Raw genomic sequence first — 17,457 nt, 5'->3', positions numbered from 1 at the left:
TCGCCTGAGAAATAAGCCAGCAAATGATCCAATGACAGATGCTGGTCAGTCTGCTTCGACCTACCCCTGTCATTTAATTATTTTTCAGTATGTGCTTTTTTTAATGCTACGTACTGCTTAGTGGCCCAAATACAAAAGGAGACACTTGAGGTTAAAGTACACAAACGGCAATACAGTCTATCTCAATTAAGTTCCATTTTATAGGGCTTTCCTTCCGCCCCTTTGGCATGACAGATTGCGATAATTCATGCACTGTCCGGTGCACCTGTCAAGCGACATAAAAGATGCAAAAGATGGCCATGCTAAATAAGACCTCAATGAAGTTTCTTGCTGTATCTCCCTAGAGGTTTATCTTTGCCCTGGCCTCACCACATTTCATTTCACCCTCTGTCAAAGGGAGAGAATCTCATTATTCGCCATGGACCACTTTGAATGCTCATCTTCCTTTATTGTGTTTCATCACACACAATTACAACACAGACAGAATGATGTAATATTTCTAGAATCATTGTCAAGGACCTTTTCCTCTGCCCTTCCTCTTCCTCCTTATTTCACCGAACATTTAACAAGTGTCTCTAACTTGCATGGTGGTTTCCTGCACGCACACACACAGACACACACACGTGGGAATGATGTGAGGTGTCAATCATTTCATTTGTGCAGATATGTTGAAGCTATTCACACAGGTTGGGGAATAGACCTTTCACCTATTGTTCATGTGCGCTGCACAGTGAAAATTATCTTTCTTTACTCAGCTCGCCAGAGCAAGTACTAAAAAAAATAAATAAAAAGGTACTTTGCTAGTGGAAACACAACTTAACCATGCCGTGCCGAGTCAGTGGAAACACACCAATACACACAATGGACATAAAATCTACTCGCATCAATACTAGAACAAAGTATGAAACAGCAGCCACATTTTCTTTGTTTTACTTACTATGACATTCCCCTGTGTTACTAATGAGACAGGCTTGGCGAGGAAAAGCTGTGCTGAGACCAGCAACCTGGCAGAGTTTGGCCCCCAGGGCCTCTCACTGGACCCTGATTCCTATTTACTCCTGTGAAATAATTCCTGCTGCTGCTTTATTACATAAAGTGAAAAGTCTGCTTAGTGCTGCCCACAGCATTACAGTACTGTGGTTAAAAATGAAATTAAAAAATAAAAAAGAAAATATCCCACTGTTTAGCAATGCAACTAGGTGGTTGTTAAGCTCTCTTAATGTTTGAATGTAATAGGAATTCAATGTTCTCCACCAACGATAGTGGCAATGAGCATTGCTTGTGATTTTTTTTTTCTTCTGTTTTTTGTTAAAATGACATTGTTGTCATTGTGTGTGTGTGTGTGTGTGTGTGTTTGTTTTCATTTGAAGTTGAACATTTTAATATCTAAGTGACATTTTACCAGTGAGGGGTGAGATAATTGATTAATATACTTTCAGGCACTCAGTCTTTGTTGCCAGGGACCATTTTGTGTGGATGCAACCTAGCACACACTGTAACATGTTGCTGCTGTTTTTGTGTTTCTGCATATGGTGATTTGTGTATTTTGTTTATTTAGATTTTCTTTTTGCATTTAGTTGAATACAGTTTTTTAATGCACTAAAATCGCGCATGGTCGGACTACGTACTTGCGAGGCGTACATATTGACATGCACAGTCATCATTAGCATGTGTGTGCTGAATAAGTAAGTTGACAAGGTTGTTGTGCTTCTCTCTCAGGTTGACGTGACCTGTCTGCTTCTGATTCCTCTCAGTAACGGAACATGTTGTGAAGTCTAAAAATACTGGTGCAGCCTCCTTGTTCTGACAGGGCCCACACAAGAGAACACATTTGCACTGGGCACGGTGTCGACACTGGGAGACATTCACAAGACCGAGGTGCCTTTCACTCAAGCAAGTGCACTGACAGCTCTCTGTGTGACCAGTGTGTTTTAAACCAGTGTTCCCCTGAAGTTTGTAGAGTTGCTGGGACTCGGACAGAAAACCAGGTGGGTAGAAAGTGACCTCTAACATGCAGACAGACTATTCTCCCACCTCAGAGGGGGCATGTCCATGGGAAGAAAAGAGAGAACAGCTCATGGCACTCAAGCAGCAGGGTTTGTTGGAGTTGAAGCTGTGAATATAAAGGCCATGATTGATTTTTCAGCTTTCCTTTCTGTGATGCTTTGCTTCACCGTTTTGTTGTGGATCTGCTCTAAGTGCAGTGGCCTGTTTCCCGGCAACTGTTAATATTTCTATGGGCAAAAATAAAAACATATTTGTGTTTATGTGTGTGATCTGTGGTCACACACATATTATGGGACATGTTTGTGTTAGAACTGAGAAGGTTGATGTGTATGCATGATTAAAACCTCAAATTGTTATACAATCTATGGATTAATCTATGGACCGACAGCATATCTCAGATCAGCCTGTGATGGGAACATAATTTCCAATGTATTTCAAAATCCTAACCAGACATTTTTGCAAGGCTCTGTGGACTAATGGATGTTAGTCCTACTTTAAAAGGGACTATTAATTATTGCTTTACCATTTAGAGTTGCTCAGAGACAGAAAAGTCACTCTGCGAGCACAATTAGTGAGAAAAGTTGGAACCACGGTCCACATAATATAGAATCTGAGGCAGCAAAGCTGTGGACACATTAAAGAGCTGTAAAAGTTGCATTTCACTCCAATTTCAGACGTGTTTGTCTGAACCATGAAGTACTGAGAGGTGATGGATGATGTAGTCCAGCAGGATGTTCCACCAATTACTTTTAAATCAGTGTGATAATTGAATAATGCTCATTCATTAACGTAGAGAGGAAAAGTATATAGACACTGCTAGAAAAGCCCATGATGATGTGGTTTCTGGCTCCGTCTCTGGCGCCAATCTCTCTATTGGTTACTCTGGATTTCCCCATTGGTTTGCATTGCAAAAAAAAGCACCTATTGTTATTCTCCCGTGTCTATTTTTCTTCTGCCAACATTTCATCGTGAAACTTGTCCTGTAGCTTTGAGAAAAAACCCACATATCCCATAACAAAACATGTGGTTTGGCCGGAATGTCTTTTCTAAGCATTTTGAGTAACCATGGCGACAAAAATTGCCAACAAAAGTGCAAAAAATGTATCATAGGAATGAATGGAGAAGGGTTGATGACCAACTCAGGGCAATTTGGAGCCTCACAGTGTTGCCATACTTAGAGACATGGTTGAAACTTTAAATGGGCTTTTTTTTTTGGTCCTTTTCTGATTTTAGAAACGTGCTCCGTGGTGAAATCATCGATGATGTCGCACGCTCTAGCTGAGGTCCATGAAAATCTCTCAACAAAGCGGTTTTCCTGCCCACAATTTCCAACCTACACAGACATCATTTACATAAAAAGACATTTCTATGGTGGTTGTCTAACCCTGTGTGCCGTTTTCATTCTCATATGACTTGCGATTTGAAAGGTTCACTCCACCCAAATGTCTACATTTGTTAGACGCTAATACTTACTGCAATGCTCCATATCATTTCAGCAAGTATTAAACTGAAGCTTCAACTTTAAAGAATGATTTCACAAATCAAACTGAAATATTTGTCGGAAGAAAACATAATTAGATGTTTCCGGGAAATCATTCAGCACTAACTGCAGAGTGTTATTCATACTTAATGTGTGTTGTGTAGACGGTACGTGAATGAAATGACTGCTTGTGTTTCCTTGTAAAATATCACTGTTCGAGAGCCGTTGTGCTGGACTACACACGGAGCATTACAGTTTCTTAATATTCCAAATTTCCATTGCTTAAAAAATATTTAAAGGCATTTTTAAAGTGTGATGAAATACCTTATTACTTATGTCAAACTCCCTCCACTCTTGGTTCACTTATTCATCCTTCCCTGTCAGCATTCTTTAATCATCTTTAGTCATCCACATGCATTAATATGTCAGATATTCTATTATTTAATAGCTTGTGGAGATGGATTATAATTTAGTCGATAAATTCAGTTTGACTTGCAAGGATGCAGGTTTCAGTGCATGTTAATGTAAACGCGGAGTTAATACATTTTTAACACACGTTTATGCTTTATTCTAAAAAATGTGTTTTGTCATTTTTCAACATCTATTTATATCTATCTTGATTTACCCTTTGTTAGAACGTGATCCTGTTCCGAATCCTCATTCTCTGCACAACAGCTCTGTCACAAAAACAATAAGTGAAGAGAAATTGATTAAACATCTGGCTGTTAATTTCTGCACTACTTATTATGGTAATCAACTTCATTTCCTGTAAGTGGAGCCAACATGTTTTTTCATAAAAAATGCACTGAATCTGTTTTTGCTTCATCAAATGTCCCTTGTTGTTTGTTTGGCTGTAACCGCGTACAAATGTGGTCCAATGATTGATAACCAACAGCAAATGGTACACAAATCAAGATCGTAAAACATGCTCTAGTTATTCTTAAAATGGTTCACTTTGGATCACAACAATTAGTTGATTCATCAATTATGAAACGATTAACAAATTACGCGTCAACTATTTTTTACACTTGATTAAATGGTTTGTGAGTTTTTTTAATCTATCTCTACATTTTTATGTTTCTTAAAAGTAAATATTATAGTTTCTTGGCTCCATATAACAAAAATACAAATCATTAAAACTTAATAAGTTGGTTTATTGACAAAACAAGACATTTGAGAACGTCATCATTTGAAGTTTGGGTCATGTTGCCAAACATTTAATCAATTAACCAAGAAAATAAATCGACAGATTCGTCGAAAAATAACCGCTCACAGTTCACATCACAGTGACCTTGTGGCCATAACAGCACCCGCCATGAGGTCTGGGTTTTGCTTTCATAAACTACTTATGCAGTAAATCGTGGGAACTCTTTACCGTTCAGACGAACGATGAGAGGAGGACCTTTACCGAGCATAAAAGCTCCAGTCAGCAGCGGCATAATTGCTTTTCATACGGCAAATTTGCTTTTACGTTCTCTCAGTAAATGAAATTAATCCGGGACATTCTTCCCACAATCAGCAGCGCAGTAGACCTAAATGTCAGTGGCTCCTGGATTTCTTCATTCAATCTGAGCAAACACCCCGGAGAGAGAGGGTATATGGCATGAATTGATTGACAGAGTTCCATTACAAGGGCTTATCAGACCCGTCTGCAATTATCCAGGTTCACTATGGCAGTGGGATTTGATTTGTGCCAGGATTATCGTCACTAAGATGTGTGCAGGACGGGGTACTGCTCCACATCGTGACCCCTCTCTCAGTTTCATTAGCATGTTCTCCCTTGCTAACACCTGGGCAGCTCAAGTATTAAGTATTTTCCTGGCCTTTTTCAAAGTGAATTCTGATATTTATATTTGACATTTACCTCATGGTTTGTTGTCTTTATGCAACCTTTGGCTGTGAAAGCATGTAATAGTCCATAAGTAGAGCAGGCTCCAGTCAGCAGAAGAACAGTGACAACAACAGCCGTGCAAACATAAGAGAACACATCAGATCTGTTGGCGTTTCTGTTATTCCTGGGGATTTGAAATTGTCAAAAATCAGTTATGCACTGCAGAGAAAGTTTACACCGACAAAACGTCAGTTAACTGATTGGCTGTAACAAACTTGATGTTGATGTGAAGTGTGGGTGTTCTACACTTTGTTTTCCTTAAATCATCAGCTAAGTCATTACTTCAGTATTCTTGCAGGGCTTAGTAAAATGACAGGAACTGAATCTGCTGCCTACACACTGTACCTGTCTGCTGCAGATGAAATGCTGCCTTTTTAAAAGAAAAAGAAAAGCGCGACAAAAGAGTGACAAAGTCGTCTCAATAACTGTACAACTTTCTCAATTTAGGCAAAAGGAAAAGGAAAAGAACCTTAAGACGACAAATAAACCTTCAGCCCCAAAAGCAAATCGTCAGTGAGAAAAGACAAATATTTTGATCTGACCACTCAAGCAGAAGATTCGGGCAGATTTGATTTAATCCCACCTAACAAAGTGTCTACCACTGTCGTGATTGCCCAAAAGAGGTGCAATATGTGATCTTGTTGATAAAACTGTGCTTCGTGTCAGGAATCATAATATACTACCCTTTGTTTGTTAATGTAAGGAAGACATCCCAACGTCTCAGATGAAGGAGAATGTTGTGAATACCGTTCAGAAATGAGCAAAGAGAAAAAGAAAAAAGATGTCTGTGTTTTTTTTTCTAACTCTTGCAGCCCGTGCATTTTATTTCAGCAGCATGTCTGGTGGTCAGCACAATCACAGCGGGCTGAGGCCAGTGGCAGCTTGATAGGCTGAGGGGAAATAAATGCTTCCAGACGCAGGAGCAACCAACTGTTGAAGGACAGCCTTGCCTTGCAAATCACTCAGTGGTAGCAGGAGGGGGTGCTCTGATGTGGCTGGGTCAGCAGACAATTTGAGGAGGGGCTGGACACCAGAACAGCACTGCCACCACAGCACAGTATGTGCTATTTGGTCACAGCTGCTCTTTCTTAGATACGTACTGACTCTACTATTTGGACGACCATAATATAGTATGTAGATGTGATCAGTGGAATTCACACAGGTCAATTTATTGACCTTTTAACCTAAAGTTGTTGACTTTTTATACTACTTCAGGTAATTCTACAATGATCAATAGACTAATAATCCCCAACAGTTATCACAATTTAGAAATATCATTTAAATGTCATATTGTCACTTATTGTGAGCCTGAATATGGACATGCTCCCTGGATTGTAATTCATTAATGTACAGGAACTGTAACGGAAATATCTTGAAGATCCCAAGCTAATTTCTGAGATCAAGTGGATCTGTATGAGTGTTGTTGAGGCAAAGGTGGAGTGGATGCTCATGAGATAATGCAGAGCGCTCACTCCTCCTCTCTCATCAGGTGTAATGATCACAGCTGTGAGATAAAGTAGCAATGTCCCAGCAAAGGACATTTGTACTACAAAATAGGGCCACTGGCTCTCTTAAGATGCCCAAATGCTCACACACAGATGCTGCTACAGGCCCTCAGATTGGATTTAACACAGAGAAATGGTGCAGAGTGCCCTGTTGTGGTAAACAGTGGAACTGCAAGAAGAAAGTCCATGGCGACACGCTGGCTTAAAGGAAAAAACACAAGGTTGTCAGTAAAATATAACTAAGATAAACTCTGCAGTTCCTGGAAAAATTGCTATTGGTCAAATTCAGTCAACATAATTCTTCTTGTTTTATGAAACACCATCATAGTCACTGATTGAAATCTGTTACATTAAATGAAGTCTGATCATATCATATCATTAGTATTTGGTTCATGTCCTGCAGGATTGTCGGCTTCGAAATAGGTTTAATGATTAGAAGAAAATAAATCAATGAGTCAGAAAAACCCTTTAAGCTAAGGAGTTGTAACACACATGATCTACATCCGGACCCACAGCATTTCATTTGTAGTAACAGACAAGTAAACAATGCATTCCTCCTTCCCCCCTTTTTATACTCTCAGGCCAGTAAGTATCCCAGTGAAGAAGAAAAGGGAATTGTGCTTAAATGGGTTATTCACAAGACCAAGTGCATGACAAGCAATGCACCAGAAAGATGAATTTACTGGAATTCAGGTTATTGTTACGGGAGTGATTAAGTTCCATGAGAGGGGGGAGAGAAAGGGAGAAATGGGATAAACATGTGACAGTGTAGCTGAGGACTCATGAGGAAGTCAGAGCCAGACAGTGGTTGTCTCTGTGTGAAATGACCAGCATAAAGAAGGCCTGTGACATCGGTCTTCCTCTTTTTTTTTAAGTCTCAAAGCAGCAAATTAAACTGTCCCAGCTGAAACATGCAATGGACAAATACCACACACTTTCTAATGTGTGAAAGAAGATGGAGATTTCTTTTATTGGCACTAATCTACACCAGAGCTTGTATTTCAGGAGCTGGGGCTTAGGTACAGAATAAAACAGAGAAGCTTTTTATTTTTAGGTAACATGTGATGCTCTGTACACACTGATGCTGACTGCCATGATTTCTGGATGACTTCAGCCACATAATTGTTTGGGGTGTTGTGCTTAAAATATAATGATAAGGTTGAGAAACCTCATCTACCTTATAAATGTATGATTGATTTTATATAACTACAACTTTTGCACATTGCAGATTATTAGGAAATGTCCTTGACCATGACTAACAAGTTCGCTTTACTTAACAACCATAATGAGACATCCAAGGGCAATGGATTAAGTGACGCAAACAATCCATGTTGTGCTTCTCTACGTTCATACTTGGCTCTGAGTCTGGATATTGGTTCTGGCAGGCACACATGAAGTGATAACGACTGGGCCAGATTGATTTCACAATAAAAGCCCACTAGATGAGTTTCAATCAGGTGTGTTTGGGCAGGGCAGAAGGAAAACTGTGTGGGATGGCACTCTTATTTTGTGATCATTATTATTTTTTACAGTAAATCTGTAGCAATGATTCATTTTAATGTTGTGAACTGGAAGAGTAATCTGATTACTTTTAATTGAACATTTTTACTCAGATTATTCCTCAAAAAATACACATGGGGGGTGGGGGGGGTTGCCAGTTTGAGTCCCCAAGTGGGAGGGTTGTGTCAGGAAGTGCATCTGGCATAAAAAATAAATAAATACAAGATTCTACCTCACGTTTACTTATACTCATTTCTTCATATTATTTTATTGTATTTCCTAGACACATTTTAATCTGTCTTGTCTAAGTCAGTACTCAGGATTTTAAATCAGGACTGGTCTACGCAACATTCACTCATCACTGTTAAAATCACTGTGACTGAATGTAAAACTTCAGTGCAAGCAATTACATATATTTGTAGTCAGAATGTCTGTTGTTTGAAAGATACTTGTGGGGATTTATAATTCTATTTTCCAGAAAAGTGTGCTATTTCAGATCACTGATACAATTGATCTGTAAAATAGAGTAATTCTGATGTTAATGTGTCATCCAACATACAACAATTCACAGTAGATCATTTGTCTTTTGGGTGGATCTTAATAAATTAATCTCATTTAGTTATTCTTTTCATTATATTGTAAAGATGTGTATTATATTCAGTTGTAAACACAACAGAAGGCCTCTCAGTAATTACAATTATTTCAATCAATATTGACACCATAATAATTTATTATTATCCAAAATTCATAGTGGGAAAACACTATCATCCATGCCAGTGATTCCAATATTGGGGTGTGCAAGTTGTTGTAGGAGGTGGGCAAAATAAAAAAAAAAAAAAAAAAAAAAAAAAATATTAAAAGACACACAGATAAATTCTGCTATTTTTTTTATTTAATTAAGTTAAAATAGATCTATTTGGTGGGAAATAATTGACTTAGAGACTCTGTGTGGTCAAATGTCTGCAGTGGTACAGGACTGTGAAAAGTTTGGGAACCACTGATTGGGGTTATGTATGCCATATTCTTTCTAATGTACAAATCTGACCGTGTGCCGGATGTTTAAGAAAATTTTAGGTGCCTAAAATTGTTCACGAGTCCTTTATTTTGAAGGTGTTGACCGGAAATTATGTTCTCTATTTCGGTTAGCTTGGTGTAGGAGGAGGAGTGGATGGAAGCAGCCAAACATGTTTTCAGTGGAGATAGAGTCAGTTTTCAACATGTTGCTATGTTAAATATGTTAAGCGACTTCTTCTTTTTTCCCCTTATTCTTCGTAGCAACGGGGATACAGTTGTGTTTCCATAATGGCGGTCACGTTAGTACAGGCGTTTTCATTATGGCTAAACTGAAAACTTGAGCTGGAAACTTTGAAGAAGCTGCAGTCTTGTTTTACGACACTCCTCTCTGCTGCTATCATAATTTATACACACATATTACAGCAAAACAACAACCATGGCATACTCTACATCTGCCATAATGTGGGCATTTGCTTTTAGCTTCTACATCGGTGTGTCGAAGTGTCTCTTTACCATACCGCTGAAAATATACACGGGGAAGTTGAATGTGTCGTCGGCGTTGGATGCGACTCCTGCTCGGTTGACGTCGTCGAGCTCCGAAGTAAACGGCCTGTCTCTTGCTTCTGATCCGACTGGCACTGTCAACTTTCTGGACATGGAGAACAACCTGCTTGGAGATTCTGGAAGAGGTTACTACATTGAAATGTCCATTGGAACTCCTGGTCAAACGGTAATATACATGTGTTTTCGTGTATGGCTGCAATGATAAATCGAATCGCATCGGTTCCAAAATGAGCACTGTTTTGATAATCGATTAATAGGTCTGAGCGAGTTGTTAATACAATTTAAAAAACAACAACAACCTCTCTGAATTCATTTACTTTAGGTGAATATGTTCTTGTTCCTTTGCACTTGTATTACAAAGCATATGAATATAAGTGATTTGTGGACAAAACAAAACTTCAAGGATGTCAGATACTTTACACAATGTTCTGCTTTCTTTGGTCAAGACTAACTTATTAATCGATCGTACACTTTAACCGAATTCATTGGTACTTATGAATTAGTAAGACTCTTATCAGTTTCACTCTGTATGTGTTGCTTTTTTCTTATCTTTATTCTACAGGTGTTCACAATATATTTTATTTTATTTTACTTAATTCCATCAAACTGGCTTTATATGCACCTCTGTTTATCCTTGTGTTCCTCTGCTTCTTAGTCAATAGATATGCAAAAGGTCATGTGTTGCATTCACTGTCTGATGGCAGACCTTGTGTGGCTACTGTGAAGCACCATGTGATCCACTGATGGTGTCTCAGTGTGAATGATGCCTCAGCATGAGGGAACACTTGGCTGGCTGTGTTTGTTTCATGACTAGGAATGGGACTTCCCAAGATGTTATCACAAAAGCTTTCACAGTGACTTGATTGTAGTAAATTTCTTTATTAGGATAATCAATAAAGTTGCATGCGAGTTACTTAAAAATGCTGTCTATTCCACCAACCTACAGCCCTAGTGGTTTATTTATAAGTGAAGTGCCACAAGGGCAGCTTTCTATGCATGATTTATCATTATCTTATTTAACATTTGTTTTGATTTGGTTTTTCCCTTGCATTAAATGTGTATCCTTAACCTCTTGGTAGCTTAACTAAATTTTTTGTAACATTAGTTCCTCTGTTTCTGTAAGCCTTGAGGATATGTGCACAAATATGTATGAAATCAAACAAATGAATGTAGAGCACACTCAGAAAGGCTTGCGTTTTTACATTTAGGAAATTGTGTGTATTGCAATTATTATGGGCAGGGAATTTTGTTATCGTCTCATCCCTAAACACAACAACTGTTTTTTTACAGGGTTCTCTTAGAGACCACAATATCACTGCTGTGGTTTGCAGCTGCTGTCTGTAGTCTGCACAGCCTTGGGGTCTGTAGGTAGACTTGCTCACGTGCACTTACTCATATGATGTTGCCTGTGAGGACCAGTGTTTCTTACCAGGCAGCTGACAGGGATTATGAGGCTCCCTGGGAGCAAAGAGCTGCCCCACTACTGTAACCCGGGTGCAGGCATATTTACTGCTCAGCTGTGTTCCTCTTAGTTTGCATTTAAATATGCCTATGTAATTTGTTGTCATTATTTCATATTGCTCATTACATAAAGTGTCTAACAAGTTCATATTAATGATTAAGGAGGACTAAATGGTCCCGGGAGAGCTGGAAGAGGGAATTGGTCCGTCACTATTAAAAATTCATGATGCTTTTGGGTGTTGTAGGTTTAAGACTGTGCTTTAAGTAGATGCATTTAAAAATGGAGCTCAAACAAACCAATCTCTTTGGTATTTTATTGACTCATTGTTCTCGGTCTTCTCAACTTCAACAGATGAGTGTTTTTAAGGTTCTTGGTGGCACAGCTCAGTTTTCAGGCTCACTGAGATTTATCAGTGTAGTCTGGCATGTCACTTCCTTGTGTTAACCTCCTGGAGGATAATATAGCAGCACTTGCCAGAGTGCAATTGTCTCACAACCTAACAGCCAGTCCTTGTTGTGCTTACACAGAGATGTCGTAATGGCACACCACACAAGAGACAATTCTATTTAATTCAAGTTTGTTCAGACTACAATTAATTCAGATGTATTAACAAAGTATTCCCATTGACCCTTTTCAACGTATGTGAAGAGAAAGTGGTTATGCTATCTTGTAGCACTCAGTCATTAACTCTGTGGTTCATAATTATTCACAACTATAAGCAGTTTCCCACAGCCCTATTTCACAGAGCAACTGTATTACCACACAGATCAGCACAATAATCTAATAATTTCTTCCTAAAACCACAACCATCCCTAGTCATTTTACATCACAGTCCATCCATCAGTTAATCTCTAAATAAATAAATAAAGTCTAGTGTGTGACAATTGAAACAATCCTATATTTAAATTACATTAAAAAAATAAAATTTTACATTTGTGACATGTGTAGCATGCTCTCATTTTCAGAATTAATACATCCCTATTCATTACCTATATTGGCTCCATTAAGCTTTTACTGTAAACTGTTTTTATCTGTTAGCATGTGTACAACCGTGTGTTAACCTTTTTATGAGGAAACTTTGGCCTTCAACAGAGCTGCATCTGTTGATTTCTCACTTTTTTACAGCAGGTGATTTAACGTGTCATAGCAGGGGAAGTACAGGTGCAGATAATGACGTGACCAATGACTCAGGCCCCTGAATTGTCCCACTAAGCTAGTGAACTAGTCTACCAGTCTCGACATTTTCTTATATTTTATGAACCAAACATGGTCTTGAGTAATCGAGAAAATCAGTTAGTTAGTTAGTTAGTTGCAGCCCTAAAATTGTCTCTGCTGTGACAGAATTGTAAGTGAAAATATGAGTTGTAGAGCGACACACCACTTTTATAGCTTCCCAGGAATAGTTTATTTTGTGGTAGATGGAGAAATACAGTCAGTGTCGTCACACTAATATTGTAGCATATGCAGTGGCAAAATGACCTGTAACTCGGTGCTATTAAGTGATACTCCCTGTATTATTCGAACTAAATGATAATGTGATTACAGGGCCAAGGTGTTAAATGAGGCAATATTCAAATGAGCCACTAATTGCCACATCTGTTAGCATGTGGCACAGAGAGGCTGAGGTGTCGGTTGGAAGGCCTCACATCTGCTAATTGGTACAAACAGGTAGCAGATGCACATTGCTGCCACGGAGCCACTGCCAATTAGACAGTGAGCGCTCAACTGCAGGCTGGCACAGCAGTGGGGGAAGAGATTTGCCTGAGGCTCAGGTGGCAAGCAAGAGGAGGATAGTGTGACTAGAACAGATCAGCAGCGTGGGGATAAGAAATGCCCCTGCTCCCTCTCCTTCACTACAAGGTCCCAGTGTTTTCTAAAATGGCCTGCTTGGTCAGCTCAGGTCTTGTGTGACTGGACTAATGCCATCTACAAGGCGGTGGAGGGGATTTTAGAAGGCACGGTCACTGTGATGGGACCAGTGCCAGTCCAATGAGGAGGAACTGATAAGCCCACATCCTCCAGGCAGACCAACAGTGGCTTCCTGTACAAGACTTAACCGATCGATAACGCATGGTTGATGATTACAGAATTGCTTCGTAATGACTTTATGCACACCTAAGCATAACAATGGACTGATGGCTGTAAGGAATTACGGTCATTTGGGTTTCTGAGGAAATAGTGCAGTGTAAAAATGAGCAGACTTTAGTTTGTCATGGTTTATGTGTGGTTAGCTTTAGGGCTTAAGAGACAAAGCTCAAGGAAGTAGATGTTTGGAATAACTTCCTTGTCTGCCATACTCGTTTTTAACTAAAGAAAAAACACTTCCTGCTGTTCTGGTCTGACACAAAGCAAAAGACAGCCACAGAGAAACGATGATTGATTGTTGCAGTAACTTTTCATTCCTGAGCAGCTGAGCATATAAATTATTTCCAACTATTTTCATGCACTGTGTCATGTGATGTGACTGAAAAACCCCTGTATAGAACTCTTTGATGTTGAGTCGTCAAGAGGCTGCATGGAGTCATGGTTTATGACCTCATCATGGCGACGAGTGCCTGCTCGTGAGTGCCAGTGTGGCTACTGCTCAGTTGTGGGGGTGACAGAAATCTGCAGGCTCATTAAATCCTAGTCGCTGACTCGATGCCTGGAAGACAAAATGATCTCAACTGTTGTGAGCTGGTGCCCACTGTGCACATGACACATACCAGTTGTGTCCAAAGCCAGAGGCAATCGTGTTTGACTTATAAATCACACATTAGAGAGTAATTATAACGGGAGGTGTTCATTTACAAAGCTGTTTACGGCTGTTTGTTTCAATAGAGATATTCAGTATGACATTCCTGCCCATACTGAATATGTGCAGTTATGCTCTGAGTTTGACTGAGTGAAAAGCTCTGCATTAGCCTGTGACTAAAGACAGACCAAAACGTTTCTAAAACAATACACACAGCAGATGTCCTACAAGCAGTTGCCAAACACATACAACACAATGCAAGTGATGGGTATTTTTCAAAGCATAAAATGTGTGTCTTTTTAATACATTTACATTTTGTGTTGCCATGTTTTCTTTTAAGACGCTGTTTTTTTTTTTCTTGCACTGCTTTATTTTATAATAAACAATTTTCTTTTTTTTAAAGTTGTAATTGTTTTTAAACATGAAAGTCTGCTCATCAAAATAACCCACAAGCTTCACCTTAAGGTTATATATTCTTTTTACATTGTGACTTCGAAGCTCTGAAAATCTGGGTGTGGTTGCAATAGATAACAGTTGTGGTTGTTAAAGCAAACATTTCCTCTTTTTCTTTCCAGCTAAACATCCTGGTGGACACGGGCAGCAGCAACTTTGCTGTGGCTGCAGCTCCACACCCCTTCATTACTCACTACTTTAACACTGCACTGTGAGTGGCTCCAGCTCTTCTACACAAACTCTTTTTGATTTATTGATTGAATATTCTAACCAGTATCCAGTAGTCCCTTTCAGAGTTTTCACTTACTACGAGTATTAATTTGATGTAGTTCAATGGAACTTCATCAACTCACCACAAGCCTTTGTAAATTCTTCCCACTTCTGGGCTTCTCTGTCTGCGTTTAGCTCAAGCACATACCAGTCAGTTGGTCGGACTGTGGCTGTCAGGTACACCCAGGGCAACTGGGAAGGTGAACTGGGCCTCGACCGTGTCTCCATCCCCAAAGGCCCAAATGGGTCCATGATCATCAACATAGCTGCCATCCTGTCGTCTGAGGGCTTCTTCCTTCCTCAGGTCAACTGGCAAGGCATCTTGGGACTCGCCTATCCCATGCTGGCACGGGTGAGAGAGAAAATCCCAATATCAAATTTCCTCAATCTGAGATTGCTCAAATCAGAAAACATGAATAGATAACTGTGACTAGGGGATTGATTATGTAGAATAGAAACAATACATTTGAATGTGGAACAGCACTTTTCCCCTTCATTCAGGCTGTATGTCAAATTATAACATGGTCTTAATGGTGAGTATTATTTTATTCATGAAAATGTATTTTCTACATCCAGCATCCAGCTCTTAATGTAAGAAAAAAAAGCATGTGACTCATGGGAATATAATTTCCTTGATAATGTCAGATTGTATCAAGTTAATGGAACAGCACTGCATAACCTTCTACTGTCCTGCTTTTATTTTCCAACCCTGAATATCTGTTCCAAATAAGATCTTTTTTGTAGTCATGGGCATTTCACATGACAACAGAAAAGTTCTATGTTGATTATTTATTTTCTGCTGCAAAGAAAATAACACTGGTGGTGCTTTTGCCCCCCAGTGTAATCTGTTGTATCTGTACTGTTCTGTACTATCACTTAATCTGCAGTAACATTCTGTGTTTGTGCTGCCATCTTGGCCAGGTCACTCTTGAAAAAGAAGTTTTAAATCTCAATGAGTTTTTTTACCTGGTTAAAATAAAAAATTCAAATAAAGAGTGATGACAGTGTAAACTGGTACAATGCATCCTTGGATTCTGTGCCGACCACAGTATCCTTTGGGATGAAATGCCAGTGATTAAAGGGTCAGATATGCTCACACTGACCACTTTGTGCTGCTGGGTGTCCCGTGAATGTTCAGGTTTAACTCGTCTGAGGGATTTTTGTTATTCTGGTTGTGAAAACCTGTTTTTAGAAACAGGAGATTGTTCTTTAGTCAAGGGTCACTTTTTCTCACCTACTACTCTACATACAGCCCTGTGCAAAAGACTTAGGCCGCCATGAGATTTGTTTTAGCTATGTTAGTTTTGAATTACTTGATTGGAACAAATCTAGAGAATATGATAAGCATGTATGCAGTTTTAACAACAACACATTTTCCCAGAAAGAAATCAGCTTCGGAAGGTTAAACTGTCCAGTTTACAGTGTGACTTACATCTACACTTAAACAATAGCACGACCCTGGCTCTCTTAAACCTGGAATGGAACACTACTGTAATTAATGTTACTGGTACAAGCTATTCCATGTTTCCAAAAAATTCACATCTGGCTCTTTGTGATGGATGTTTTTTTAGTTAGAAAGTTTTTGTAAAATACAGTCTGGCAGAAACATTTTTTAAATGCATTTGTAATGTGGAAAAAGTTAAGGACTACATACTGTATTTTCTCCTCTCTCAATCAGCCCGACTCAACTGTGGAGCCCTTCTTCAACTCTGTGGTGCAACAGCTGGGAATTCCAGACATCTTCTCCCTCCAGATGTGCGGCGCTGGACTGTCAGCCAGCAGCACAGAAGACCCTGCAGGCGGCAGTTTTGTGAGTAGTACACAGAGAGGAGTTTGATCAGATGAATACGTCAACTGTATTGATCGTACTGTTCCCTCAAAGGCAAGGAAGATGTATTTTGAACTAAACAGAATCACTTTTTTTTATTACCTCTGCCAATGAGTTGATGACGATTGGTCGTAATAGAAGTTCAGGATTTTTTTAAAAAACACATTTTTCAAGGTCTGATCACAGAAACCACATTCAGAGGTGGCATTTGTCCACATTCCTGAACTGCATGAATGCAGTTTATCCTCAGGACAGATTAGAGGGATTAGAGATCACCTCCTCAGATACTGGTGGTCATGTGGCCAGTGGTAGTTTAGTATTAAAACTAAGAGGCGATCACACATGAATGTATTTGCCACCACCTCCACAATATTAACTCTGATTGCCATATGATTTCTTTTTTGTTAATGGTTGAATTTATTTGAGCATGAGTAGAGCATTGATTAACTTTAGCTCCTCTCGCTCTCTCTCTCTCTCTTACAAACAACATTTTATTTGTGCAAACAGTCATGAGGTCAGCTTGTATTTGTATTAAGGGTAGGGCAGCCAGCTCCTAACATGCTTCACAGGAGACACATCTAGGAAGCGTTTTCAAGCCAGATGAGAACAGTGCTATCCACATGTTAATACCAGGTGTGAATGGAGTCTCTGAATGCTTTCTCCTGAGTGAGGGGTTTTTGAGTGGCATGTGGATGAGACGCTCTTACTCTCAGACTAAATAAACAATTAGATCAGTCAGATCAGCTTGG

The 17,457-nt window shown here is 39.3% G+C and overlaps 1 protein-coding gene across 1 annotated transcript; it reads left to right on the top strand.

Annotated features, from left to right (window-relative positions):
* The first annotated feature begins 9,415 nt into the window (after positions 1-9,415).
* On the top strand, positions 9,416-17,447 carry LOC122765438 (beta-secretase 2-like). The gene is made up of 4 exons (XM_044019692.1): positions 9,416-10,127; positions 14,733-14,821; positions 15,016-15,232; positions 16,559-17,447. Exons 1-4 carry the CDS (start codon positions 9,834-9,836, stop codon positions 16,715-16,717), a joined length of 759 nt encoding a protein of 252 aa, XP_043875627.1. The 5' UTR covers positions 9,416-9,833; the 3' UTR covers positions 16,718-17,447.
* Positions 17,448-17,457: the final 10 nt, after the last annotated feature.

Source organism: Solea senegalensis, linkage group LG1, assembly GCF_019176455.1.
Source record: "Solea senegalensis isolate Sse05_10M linkage group LG1, IFAPA_SoseM_1, whole genome shotgun sequence".
NCBI classification, from domain to species: domain Eukaryota; kingdom Metazoa; phylum Chordata; class Actinopteri; order Pleuronectiformes; family Soleidae; genus Solea; species Solea senegalensis.
This window is presented reverse-complemented; position numbering and strand designations above follow the sequence as displayed.